The sequence below is a fragment of the Equus przewalskii genome, chromosome 18 (assembly GCF_037783145.1).
Source record: "Equus przewalskii isolate Varuska chromosome 18, EquPr2, whole genome shotgun sequence".
In the NCBI taxonomy this organism is placed as follows: domain Eukaryota; kingdom Metazoa; phylum Chordata; class Mammalia; order Perissodactyla; family Equidae; genus Equus; species Equus przewalskii.
In genome coordinates this window covers 49,803,380-49,817,235 of record NC_091848.1, presented here as the reverse complement: position 1 = coordinate 49,817,235, position 13,856 = coordinate 49,803,380, and the positions used below count along the sequence as shown (strand labels likewise).

Here is a 13,856-nt window from a genome sequence, read left to right as displayed (position 1 = left end):
TGTTTTGATCAAACCTCCAACTGGCATAATAATTACACATGATGCGTCGCATTTTCATGCACAACTGGACCCAGATTTATAACAAATCAGATGGAAACATTCTCCTTGCCCAGCCTGAAAGTTTCTCTTTTTACTACATAGCTTAAGACTGTTCCTTTGGAACAGAACATTATTACTAATTTGAGACAGCATTCAGAGGAAGGAATGAGACAGGAGGGCAGAAAAAAAGTTTCTCAGCAGAACAGAACTCAGTCATTGATCATATACAGTTTCAACAAGAGCCCAGAGGCAGCAAACACATTTGCAGAATACACGTTTAATCTAAGAAGAATGTTAACCTGAGCAGACACCGCCCAGATAATCCAGGTCTATTTCAGGATGCAGGTTAATTTAGGTGTGCAAGGAAACATACATGTGAGCCCTATTTTGAACTGATAGACAATCCTTCAGTTTAATCATTATGTTCTAATCTGTAGAAAGAGTACTAATGCATAAACAGAAGGGCAACGATGCTTCCCTCTGCGATCTTTATGGAGGGATCTGTGGAACATAAGTGATATATTCATAAAGTAATACCAATTACAATAAAACTCTGAAATCAATAGCATGTACATGGGGAACATTTTATTTCTTCTCAGCTGAAAGTTTTGCATCCACCAAAAGCTGGGAAGGGCGTTCTCACAGCCACCTCATGTTCGCCTTCCCTGGACCCGCCGTCTCCGACACTTTGAAGGAAGCCTCTCCCCTGTGTCTGGCTGCTTCCCGTTACAGATGACTTTCAGGACACTGGAAAAGTCGAAGCTCTTGGAAACAATCTCCAGAAGGTCCTGATCATTCTCTGTGCCACTGATAAATTCTTTTAAAGACAATTCTCCTAGAAAATAATAAATGACCAATTAACAAGAAGCTTAGTCCATACCACTCGCTGGCTTATACAATATATTCACTGGTATTTTTATTGATAATCTTCTTTTGATATTCTTTCACTTCAACCAGACTCTCAATTCTTTGACTATCCTTGTTTAGGAAAGCATGCAATGGCAGGATGGCCAGTGAAAATAAAGATGATGAGTACAATTTATTTTTATTTTGAGTTGAGAACTTCAGGTAATGCCCCCGTGTTCACACATACATTTATATCTCGACACAGTATTGATTACTTGACCTTTTAATCTTGAAGATATGACCAAGTCATAAGAGCACGAAGATTGCAGATTTCTAAGATCAGGAGGAAATGTCTGTTTGCAAGACTGTTTTCAATACTCTTCTCTCTGAGGAAATAATTCTATGGACTGTCCAAAGCTGTGAGGAAGGGGAAACATTTATTCATTCCACATATGGTTATTGGTCTTAGTTCTCCTTTCCTTTTCTGATTTTTGATTCCTAATTTTATCACCTTGACTTAAGCCTGAGGCCTCCGATGACCAGTCCGGAGCTATAAAACTATCACCTCATACCCATGCGTACTGGCTGCCATGTTTTTTACTACCTTCATCCCACAAGACAATTTCAACTTTTTTGGGTGGGAGGGATGGGGTGGAATTCTCTGTTGATTTAAATCATTTGGATTGTGATTATGGGTGTATTCGAGTTGAGGAGTACAGATGCAGTTCCTGATTTCAAAGAGATTGTACCCAGTAGGGTTTAGCCAAACACAAATCAAGCACATTCGGTAGCTAGAGAATGTGCACCTGAGGCAGAAAGTCAGCAGGAATGGAAATCACGTGTTGTACTGTACTTGTACTTTTTAGTGGATAAAGACAAATCCCTAAAACACTACAAAAGTGATTCAAATATAAATAAGCCCAAATCACATTTTCACAAGATATCGTCCTTTTAGTTTCAATGGCAAAACAGTAAAATACGTTTTTTAGAGGGAAATCTAATCTTCGTTCCTGTTTTCTTTATGCCGAAGAAGCCTGTGGAAAACTCCAACTAACAGCGAGTAGGAATAGAGTCCCCTGTGTATCCTAGGGAGAGAGCAACCTGGAATGAACCGAAGCGAAGTAGAGAAAACGGAAAATAAAAAGGAGTGGTAAGCGTGTGGGAGGGTGGGGGGTACTGTAAATAACAAAAGAATAACCATCCTTTGGGAAAAGGAACCACAGCTGCTAAATCCCCGGCCCAAAAGCCCTTTCAGATTTCTAGGGGCTCAGCATGACCCAAGCTGAGAGGAGCGAGGGGAGTCGGGGGAGGGGAGGTGGGAAACTGAAGTCTGTTTTGACTGCTCAGTTACAACACCTTGTTGTCACTGCTGACAGTGAAAGGAGCTGTTTCTCAAGGCGCTGGGGGAAAGTCTCCGTGGTGCTGGAAAAGCAAGGCAGGTTACTGATGTGGAAATGAGAGAAAAGATGGAATTCCTTTTTTTTCGGAAATTTTTTTCTTGAGATATAATTGACATATAACACTGTATTAGTTTAAGGTGTGCAATGTAGTGATCTGATACGTGTATATACGGTGAAATGATCACCACATTAAGTTCAGTCAACATCCAACATCTCACATAGTTACAATTTTTTTCTTGTGATAAGAATTTTTAAGATCACTCTCTTAGCAACTTTTTAAAAGATGGAATTCTTCACTGGTGTTTTTTCACTTTCTTTAAAACACCTGTGAACTCTGCGTGTCATTTTTTTCATGTTACCTAACCGCTTGTCATAAAAAAATTCTCTTTTTCAAATTCAGCCAATTTCTACCTACAGCAACTTATAACATTTACTATTTCTATCTGAAGTTCTTACTTTTAAATTTTCTTTCCTCTTTTCCCTCTAGCACTTGGCATTCATCCGTTTATTCATCAAACATTTATCGAGCCCTAACTACAATTGTTTCCTTTACTGCAGGCTACCACTGGCACAGCCCACTCCAGTGTCATGATGTGGGCGGGGCTCAGAAAACCGATGCTGACGAATTGCTTTCCTTTATCTGCTGTTGTTAAACATTGCTTCCTAGTCCTCTTTAATTTGCCTGTGGATTTATGTACCCCCAAATTAAAAGGATGTTTTCTGGGTCTCCCTAGACTGGTTGCCTATGCCCGTCCAGGAGATTCCCACAAAAATATCTAGGAGCCTGCCCTGTAGTGCAGCGGTGAAGTTCGCACGCTCCACTTCGGCTGCCCTGGATGCTCAGCTGGGATCTCCGGCTTGAACCTACGCACCGCTCATCAAGCCACGCTGTGGCAGACATCCCACATATAAAATAGAGGAAGATGTTAGCTGGGGGCCAATCTCCCTCAGCAAAAAGGAGGATTGTCGGTGGATGTTAGCTCAGGGTTAATCTTCCTCAAAAAAGAAAAAAATCTACCAGCAAAAAGATAAAGTCGGTAAGAGACGATTGAGCTGGAGATCACGAGACTCAGAAGGACCTAAAGAGACTTTTGAGTTCTTATTATTTTGTTTTATATTTAAAGACACACTTCAGTTTTTGTAGCCTGTAATTCAGGAATTGCACAATTTTATGTTCGTATGTTGAAATATACATACGCATATAACTTATATCTACGTCATTTAGGGCTGTTTGCTGTGCTGGGGGACACATTCTCTGCTCCTGGGGACCCTGAAGCTCAGTGTTCGGGTGCTCTTCCATCTCATTACCAATTTCAGCAGTTTCGTTGGTGACAGGCAGCTACCCATGAATACTTTCTTTAGTCCTCTTTTTGCAATCTGGTTATCTTGTTGCTATTCCTGGATCATGTATTTCTTCCCATTAACGTTTTACATAGCTTTTATAATAAAACAAAAAGTCACTCCCCAACCCCGTCCCCCCCAAAAAGGCCAACTTTTACCGTGTATACCCACGTTAGCATTTTTGCTCTAAAGAAGTCAGCCTGGCTTTAAAAGAAGTAAAACTGTGTAAAGAACTTTTTAAAAAATTATTCTTAATTAGGACTTTGTGAAGAATTGTGCTGGGGCTGAGAAATTACCAGAGATGGGAAGGGGCAGACTCAGGAGACAAGAATCAACACGTTTTCACAGGCGGATGCTAGTGACGGTGTTCACGACACCAGTTCTGTGCTCGTTAGCAAGGTGGCAGCAGAGGCATTTCGCAGCATTTTATAGCAGAGCTTTAAGCGCAGCACTTTCTTCTCTTATCCGAGGAAACTCCATTCCCTCCGATCTCCTGATGGGTCCCAGTTTTCCCAGTTTGATTCACTGTGACCCTCGTGGCTTCCCGCAACGTTCCAGTTTAAAGCACTGGTCTTTCTGGTTAGTCACTCAATAAAACGTCTTCCTTTATGTTCTGTCTCTGTTTTCTTTTACTCAGTCTCTTTCATTTCCTCTTTGGCCTCCTTCTGTCTCTTTTCACTTTCATGGGTTATTATTATGAGCCACTTAGTGCTCCCTGTCTCCGCGCTATTCGGCGTTATGTCAAACTCGCCTGGATACTTTCTGCACTCGAGGCTGTGAACAGCACTATAAATCTTCCTAAATCAAATTGGGAATGACTCCTTAGCGACGCACGCTGGAACGTGGATTGCTATGCTTCCCCTAGTAGCGGCTGCAGGCTTACATGCTTAGTCGTTTATCCTGACTGGTCTGGCTGTCCTCTCTGTTTGCGTTCTTCAATAATAATGAATGTTTAGCTTCAATTTTCTGTCTTTGCGATTCTCTTCAAGCTCTCCTTCCTGGATGCTTTTGTTCATAATATAAAAATAAAACTAACTTGTATATAACAATATTACATGCTCATGGTAAAAATTCGAACAGTAGAGAAAGGGGTAATGAAAAAAAAGAACCCCCTTTAACCTCTCTCTGGCTCCCCAGTTCCGCTTTCCATTGGTAATGAACTCTTGCTAATCAATCTGTATTTCTAGTTTATGAAGTTTGCAATGCTTATGCATATATATGTTCATTTCCAAAATAGTCTTCCAGATGCCTTTCTTCCTACAGATAGCATTGTGTATTTTGCTTGTGTCTTCATTTCTTCCGTTGCTTTTCATATGACATCCTCTTATCAATTTTCTCGTCATTTTACAACTATTTATAGAGCATGTGCCAGGAAGTGTGGGAGCACTGGAAATACCAAAGGACATAAACAGAAATAGTTCTTGCCCTCGTGGAGCTTATAGCTCTGCATCTTTTTATTTTCCCAGCATTAATCTCATACGTCTCTTTTGGTTAATCTAACTTTGATTGGCTAAGTACTTCATAGCTGTTGTATATTTTTCTGTCCCAACAGATTTGAAGTTAGTCATTCTTTTGCAAATAATTTGCAGTCAAATGGGATTTTCATGTATATTCCTGAAGTTTTTTTGGTTGCATCTTGTGCTGTGATCTTCTTTACCTTTGGTTTCAATATTCATTGGATCATCAGGTACCTAGGGTGTGCTTGCTTTTATTTTGAGAAATCAAAAGCAGTATATGTTGGCACATAGTCAACATTATTCTGGTATACTTAATGGAACATCTCTATTCTACCAACACTGATGTTTTGATAACAATGATAATAAGCAATTTAAAAATCAAATTTGAGGTATATATACTTAGGTTTGTACAAATGTGAATAGACATCCTCCCCTTTGGAGCTAACTTCCCCTTTACGTGAGTGAAGCACTTTATTCTCCTCTGTCAAATATTGGCAAGATCCTTTTACACTTCTGCAAATATCAACCTTCTACGTCTTCATTTCCGTTTCTTCCTTGTCCTCTGGTGCACTGGGCTGTCTCTGTCTAACGGTATCATTTTAGCATCTTTTTCTTGATACATGGAATGACTCAGCTGTCTCTTGATGCGACAATATAATAGCCTCCAATAATTTCCACATAAAAGCAAATCCTATCAGTTTTACCTCTCTGTATGCATTTGCGAAGAAACAGTGGGTCATTGCTGTTCTAAAGTGCAACTATCTTATTTGATATCTTCATTTGGTAAAAGCCAATGATGTATTTTTTTCTTGAAATACAAGTTTTTGTATCAGAGGAAATGAATTGTGTAGTTGGTTCTCTAAGCTATTCTAGAAACCGTAAGGCATCCATCTCTTCTGATGTATTCTTCCAGGTCAAAGAACCCCTTTCCCTAACCGTAGGCAACCTCAGGACTGCCTGAGGACACCTGCACTCTTCCAGAATCACATCCTTTTCCGTCCCAGCTCTTTCTATTTCTAGGCCCCTTCCAACCACATTCTCCATTTCATTGGTTACTTATACTTTCTTCTTGAGGAACCTGCTTAGATAGTAAACAAAGAGCCCTGCATCATTACCTTGTTTTCTGGAACACATTATCCATTCCATCAAACTAATGGAAACCGAGCCTCTTCTTAAGGATGCCAAGATCCTCAGACCTCTCCAAGCGGGTCATTTTTTCTATCCCCCCACTCCCAGCACTAAAAGCAGGATCCATAGACATTTTCAAACATTCTTGACCTGCCCTTTTGCAAATCACTGTATATACTAAGTCTTAAACATTCGCGACGTCTCATCTACTTCCAGAACATTCCTCCTTTGATCAATGATTTCAGCCCAGGCTGAAAGGGTTTATCCTCTCTACTCCAATCCTTGTCATCCTGCAGCACATTTAAGATTAAAAATTAAAACAAAACAGAACAAAACCTACAGCATTTCTCCTATTTGAGGATCACCATTTTTGGTTGCTTGTTCCAAATAATTGGCCTCACAAGATCTGCCACTATCCATTTCTCTGGTCCTCTTCTAGCTTCACTTAGCTTCTATATCAACTCTGGCTAGTCTGAATCTGTTCCTTGCAAGCTTTCACATGAACTGATTTATTTTATTCTCAATCCATATGGACCCAAATATGAATGATTACACGACTTTAGTCTCAGTAAACTAGTAAGTGAGCATACTGACTTGAGATTGAGATGAAGCAGATCCAGGACGGGGTCCTTAAGAGGAAGATTTATGCTATTGGTATATTTTCCAAATTTCTTTTCTGAGAATTATACTCTTGTCCAGTTGTTTGGCTTGTTCATAATGGTGATTTCATTTGAACTCCCTCCCAGCCTCCTCACCATGACATCCTGCTGTCTAAGCAGCCACGTTTGACTGGCGCAAATTGCCACACTCAACATGTGGCTCTACTGCCCTCTAGTGTCCACTAGAAGAAGTGACCCAAGGTGGGCAGGTTGACTGGAGGAAGTTACTTTGGATTAATTACAACCATGCTGGAATCCCAATGCCTAGTATCGGTCTTTTTTTTTTTTCTTTTAAAATATTTCTTACTAACATCTTATTTTCCACAATGCCAAGCTTTCCGTTTTTCAAGGACCATTCCTGGATATGCTGCTTCAGTCTCAAGTCAATATGTTCACCTACCAGTTTACTGACATCAAAGCCATTTGGTGTAAGCACTTGTCCCTTCTCTTGGAATGTCTGTTACTCTGCTTTTTACTCCTGCCTCTGAAGAAGTGCACCTTCTCTGAGCTAAAGAGGAACTCAGATTTTAGGGTAGAAAGAGCAGATGGAGAAATGAGCAGAAAGAGTACAAATGTAGTAAAGGTAGAAAGAGCAGAAATAGAGGGAAGTATGGACAACTCTTTCCAGAAATGTATAGGCAAAGGGAAGGAAAAAAATCTGAGAGTAGAAGATAGTGTAACTGAAGGAATGACTTCTACAGTGGGGAAAACTTAAGTTTATTCCTAAATTGATGAGAAATCTCCAGTGCAAAGGAATTAATTACTAGAACATATCCCACAGACAGCAGGATGGCCTTCATCTCATATTCTCCCAGTTTTCTTTTATCTCCCTTCAATCTTCTTCATAGATCCCAAAGTGTCAAGCGCCATGTGTTGAATATAAATACCGTCAATAAATATTTACTCAATAGAGTTTTACTGAATGGGGAACATTGGACCAGTCAAATTATGAAGCCCAAATCATGTCACAGCTCGGGTTCTCTTGAAAGTTTCATGGTTTTGTCTAAATGGCCCTCCATCCCCGCCAACCTCCATCTCCTACTTTGTGAGAAAAATGAGGCAGAGGAGAGCAGCTGCCTCACCATCATTGTTTACATCGACCTTGTGAAACACCAAGTTGGTGAATTCTTCAGGACTCAGAGTTTGCTGGCCGTTGAGGGCTTGGACAGCCTGCAGAGAGAAAGCAAATCAGAGAGTTCAACTTTGCTGGAAGCAAGTACAGTTTGTGACATTTCTACCCCAATGTGACAGAGTTTTGGGACATGTTCATGTCAGTTTTACTATCCAATCTGTTTTAGTTATTAAAAATAAATTAGACGATTGTATGTCAGTTTGGGTAATGAGATTTGGAAATTAAATTAACCAAATACAGTCTGAAGTTTTATTTTATGCAGCACAGAGAGATCCATTCAACATATTAAGTCACAAAAGATGCAAAAAGCTCATGGCAGAGAAATTGTGGTAGTCACTGTCATAAGAATTCTGGATTCAGAAAATAGACAATGTTCTCAGTTTCGGACCGATTACCTTCCGTCTTGCGGTTGAACATGAAAGAATGCTCTGTGAGCATCTAAGTTTCCTTCTGCTTCTGCTACTGGAGGCCCTGGTCCTTCATGCCTTTTTGTAGAATGATCGACTGGGAAGCCAGCTATGCACGCCTTGGAAGAATCCTGTATTTCTCTCACATCCTGCCAGCACATTTTCATCATAAAAGCTCTCAGCGGACCCAAGGGAAATGATATTTCCAGTTTTCCTAGAGGGAAGATTTAACAACTCTCTCCCTTCCCCCCACCAGGTGATTAAATTTAATGACCCATATTTGACATAGAAATTCATAATAAAATGAAACAGAGAAAGAGAGAGAGAGGGGGGAACGAGTCATCTGGGGTTTGGAACATAACTATCTCGATTGAACATGAAGGGACTTCAGAAAACCTGCTGGCAACGTACTTCAATCAGGGGGCACGGTCTTAAATCTGACCCTTTAGCGGCTTCTCAAGCGTTGCTAATCCTGAATCCAGGATTATTCATAACAAACAGTCATAAAGCACCACTCTTGGCCTCAGCAAGCCGAGATCTCACAGTTAATATAGGGTAATACTGAGAGTAATGGTTACATACATGTAGTATCCTATTCCATGAAGGTTTTTAGGGTTTCTCAGTGTTTTGGCAGAGGCCCCCAAAGCCTAGAAAGTTTGGCAAAGCATCCGGTATTTCCACATCTTGCAGTGATACTAGACCACGTGTATAAGTCGTAATAAAAGATCATGAAAATTTCTCGGATTTGTCCATCACCCATCTCCTGGGAATGTAAGTGAGCATGAAGGACTGATGGAGGCCTGAGGGATAACATTTTTGGAGGGAGTCCTCAGAGTGTCTGTATTTTCCCTCTTACTACAGGAGAAGCATGGTGAGAGGTGGGCAAGGAGGCGTGTTCTGTTTCCTTTTTTCCTTCCTCATTAGCATATCTGCTCTTTCTTCCCACATTTCGCTAAGCCCTTCTCTGCGCTTTCTGTGAGAAGCAACAGGGGGAGAAGGGAGAGAAAGGGGAGCTGGAGAGCTCGCACTAGGCAGGCCTGGGTTATCTGGTTTCAGGGCTCTCTGGATGGCAGATGGGTGAAGTCCACGCTTCCTCTGAGGCGCCCCACCCCCACTTCATTACTGAGACTCTCTCCTGCTATTCCCCAGGCAGGAATCACGTATTTTGATTCCAGCTGATCCCTTGAGGATCCTTTTACAGGCTCCAGGTCTGGGTTTCTCAATATTTGCACAATTGACATTTTGGACTAGACAGTTCTTTCTTGTCCAGGTTTGTCTTGTGCACTGTAGAATGTTTAGCAGCATCCCTGGTATCTAAACAATGGAGAGCAGTAACACCACACTCTCCCTAACTCCCCAGGGGACAACCAGAATGTCCCCTGGGGCAGGAGGAGTGCATATCACTACTGGTTGAGAACCATTTCCAGTTCTACCAACCTCCAGTTTTCTTCTTCTGAGATTCCCTCACCTTTCCAGGTGGCTCAGCTGGACAAGATCCAAGATAACTCTGCCAGCTTCTTCTCACAGTGGTCTGTGTCTGATCCATGGAAAACACCCTCACATCCTTTGCTCCAGGAAATTCTAGGAATGCAGACTTCCTAAGCTTCATCTCCCTACTCTGCTGCCATTGTCTGCTTCTTCCAGTTTCTCAGTTGTGACTCGAACACTGGAACGTGGGTTTCTTAAACTGCAGGATGCCTTCACAGCTCAGTGGTCTCCTCAAATCCCCACGCTATTGACTCAAGGGTTCTTACCTATGAAATCCTCTCCAATAATGCTTCTCAAAAACCCTCCTCTTGACCATTTATACCCTTGAAGTGAGATTAAAATGTAACTACTTCCTTTGTAAATTCTGCCTATCTTCATTCTAGTGCTTCCTTCATATCTCTCGACACCTGGGCTGAATTCCACTAGAACTTCCTCTTATCATGTGTTGAGAGAACTTATATTTTACAGTATGTATTATCCTTTACCCTGCTGTTTTTTGACTTGCCATTATATAGACATGTTCATAGAGCACTTATAGTTTAATAAGTACATATTCCATGGCATTCACTTACTTAAACATTTCCCTTTTTACAGTTGTTTTTTGTTTTTACTATCTTAAGCGATTCTGTGATGTAAATTGTAAAACTTTTATCTTTGACATTAATGATTGCTTTTTCTAAGCAAAAGTACTGTTGACTCTCAACTGAAAATAAACATTTACCACTGCAGATCACCAAATTTTCAGGAATGTAATACCTGCTGACACCCACTTCTCGGTGAGAAATGGTGCCCTGGCCAGAGTTATGTCTTATTGCTTTTAATCTTTATTAATTTAACTAGAGACAAATAGTATCCAATTATTAAATGAATTTCTGCTCTGTGCTTTTATTATTTCAGTTTCCCTTCTTTCTTTTTGTTCTCTTTCTAAACACCTTAAGGAAAAACTCAATAAGCTCCTTGCTAATTTTCTCTCCTTGACTCACTAACTTCAGCTGTATATTTTACCTAATGAAAATCTATGTAAACAGTCCTGTAAGGTTTAGACAAAATCACTCTTATCCTTTTGTTCTTGCTGAGCCTTTTGACATGCTGGTGAATCTTTTCGCTCCCCAAAATGGATAACATATAGGCAAAATTTTGTCCTCAGTCTCAAGGTCTTCAAGGGTTCCTGAAGGTGATAGAACCATAAATCTCAAGATAAGAACCCCTGCTCTGAATTCTGCTTTGGAGGCCCCCCTAATATTTGTGCTGTGTCACATATTAAATATTTTTAAAACAAGCTTGAGTATATTTATTTAAGAGAATATTTTAAAATTTACATGGGGTTGGGCACTCTCTATAGAATATTTTAGATTCCTAATTTTGTGTTGCAACACATAAAATGTATACAGAATTTCTGAACTTTAACGCTTACAAAGTTCAATTGTAAAGTTCATCCTAGTACTTGGTTTTGTGAATGGTCTTTGTGATATTAAGTGGTAGCAACATGAATGTCATCATACCCCTGAATCCTTTCCATATGTGGGTAACTCCACATTTGCTAAACAGCTTTGAATTTTAACAGCTTCATCCGTTTATTAAGATTATTAATTATAATTGTAGCTCCACCTATTTATTTTTTTCTTGCATTTTTGCTAACATTTCTACTAAGTATTATGTTTGTAACTCAGTTCCTTCTCCTATAAAAGAAAGAATTTGGACCAGATCATTTCTAAGTGACTGATTCTAACTCTCTTTGATTCTGTTACAAATTCAGTGCATTGTATTTATAATGTTTATTTTACTACATATCTTCATTTAGGTGCAGTGTCCCACTTAACCTTTTTCTTTTTCTTTTTAGTGAGGAAGATTGTCCCTGAGCTAACATCCGTGCCAATCTTCCTCTACTTTATATGTGGGACACTACCACAGCATGGTTTGATGAGTGGTGTGTAGGTCTATGCCCAGGACCTGACCCCACAAACTCTGGGCTGCTGAAGTGGAGCAGGAGAACTTAACCACTAGGTCACCAGGCCAGCCTCTCACTTAATCATACTTTTGCTCTGGGATCCTTTTTATCGCATTCTATGATAATACTTATCCCACTCCATTGGCAGAGAGTGGGAGGAGATTTATAAAGGCACTTATTGAACTTTAGAGATGGACAGGATCTAAGATCCCTGAGCCATCTATTAGAACCACTTTAGTTCAGCTCCTGGAAAGGGTAGTCCTCAGTACCTTCATTGTTAGTCCATATCTCTTGCTATATAAACCATCTTGTATTTTAGCTGTTCCTGCAAGACTTTCTGCACCAAGGCAGAGAAAAAGATAAGTTATTTTGGAACATCATGTTTATTTCATTTTTCATCTCAATACTCTGCTAAATTTGTGAGTTTCAGAGTGGACTGCACTGAGAAGAAAATGCGGCTTTGCAGTTGCAGCCTCAGTGACCAATAGGACTGTGTAACTTACACTCTTCAGCAATTCCAAGTGTGAACCCAAGAATAGCCAACCACATAGAGAACTGTGACCAACCCCATGGGGAGGAAAATTGAATTAACTACATCATGTCCTGCAAAGGACACTTCACTACTTCACTTACCATGAAGATGTTCAGTAGTTCCTTTCTGTCAATAGAACCATTTCCATCAGCATCATACAGCTTAAAATACCATTTTAATTTTTGCTCCACTTTTCCTTGTACAACTAGATTTATAGCAGCAATAAACTCTAAAAAGTCAATAAATCCATCCTATGGAAAGGAATGTGGAAAGGGAAATAAATATTTAAGACGAACAATTGTTTTATATTTCAGAAGTCATCATTCATGAGCAGGACCTTAAGGAAAATTTAATGCAACCCACAAGATTTCAGCACAGGAATTTTTCCTGGTGCTTCATTAAAAAAATACATGGGTGACATGTACAGAAATGAGTAACTTTAAATATATAAGTAAGTGTCTTTTTAGAGAAAATATCTACTTCTTATGCCAAAAGAAAAAAAGTTTGGAAATGACATGATGACACGATGGAAGGCTGAGTCCTCAACACTGAGCACCCTATAGTGGTTATCTTTTCCTGAATATCTTCAAGTTTTGTCCTCAACTCAGGAAGAAGCAGGTGCCAGTTTTTAATAGAAGGGAAACATATCAAGTAGCTAAATTCTGTACTCCTTTTTAGAGAATGTGGTTGATCTTTTTGGACCGCTAAACTCCAAGATTCCTTTCAAGTGCATCATTTTCAGTATGAATCAAAATTTATCAGTCTCTTTTTTTATAAAAATTTTGTCATATTAGTCAATCTTAGGAAAGATTGTTTAAGGGTTACAAGCTTAGGTATTTCCTCTCATCCTGTTTTACATTGGTGAAAGGTTCTCAGCTGAAATAGAAACAGTCTGTGTCATTCTTAAGAACCATACACTTCAAGCCTGGCTCAGCCAAACGCTCAACTACCTTAAAAAAGGTGGTCGACTCTAGGGAGCATGTGACTTGCTCTCTGCTATTTTCCTGTAGGAGTTCAGATGCCAATGGTATATCCAGCCCAAGAAAACATGCTGTCAGCTGCATTCTCCTTGGAACATTTGGGATGTCAAGTTCTATTTACAAAGCAGAATGTGACATAAAGTACCCCTTTCCCTTGGAAATAAAGGGCTTTAGACTTATTCATCTGTAAAGTGATATGTGTTTGCGAGTCTCAAGCTTTTGTGTCTAGTTCCACCAGGTCTATAAGAAAATCACCAGTCTATGAGACTGTCTGTGAGAGAGGGCTATGAGAAATCACCAGCAGTTCTGGATCTGAAGCAATGCCTATTTGGCTGGTTAATGGCTTTTTTTTTTTTTTTTAAAGACAACCACAACATCTCAGTTATTGGAAGCCAATGTGCTAATCACTATAGCATTGTCTTTAAAATGAATTACTCTTTTTAATTTTCTACATTGTGGATGTTTTACCTTTATAGTCAGAAAAAAAAAATGAAGAAAA

The 13,856-nt window shown here is 39.8% G+C and overlaps 1 protein-coding gene across 1 annotated transcript in view; it reads right to left on the bottom strand.

The window, feature by feature from the left end:
• Nucleotides 1–609: 609 nt before the first annotated feature.
• GUCA1C (guanylate cyclase activator 1C) overlaps nt 610–13,856 on the bottom strand; it is a 29,053-nt gene continuing 15,806 nt past the window's right edge. The window contains exons 2-4 of the mRNA XM_008530846.2: nt 12,479–12,628; nt 7,953–8,040; nt 610–874 (exon numbers count right to left, since the gene is read on the bottom strand). Coding sequence (XP_008529068.2) covers nt 690–874; nt 7,953–8,040; nt 12,479–12,628 — 423 coding nt within the window. The 3' untranslated portion in view covers nt 610–689. The remainder of the gene's footprint in view (nt 875–7,952; nt 8,041–12,478; nt 12,629–13,856) is intronic.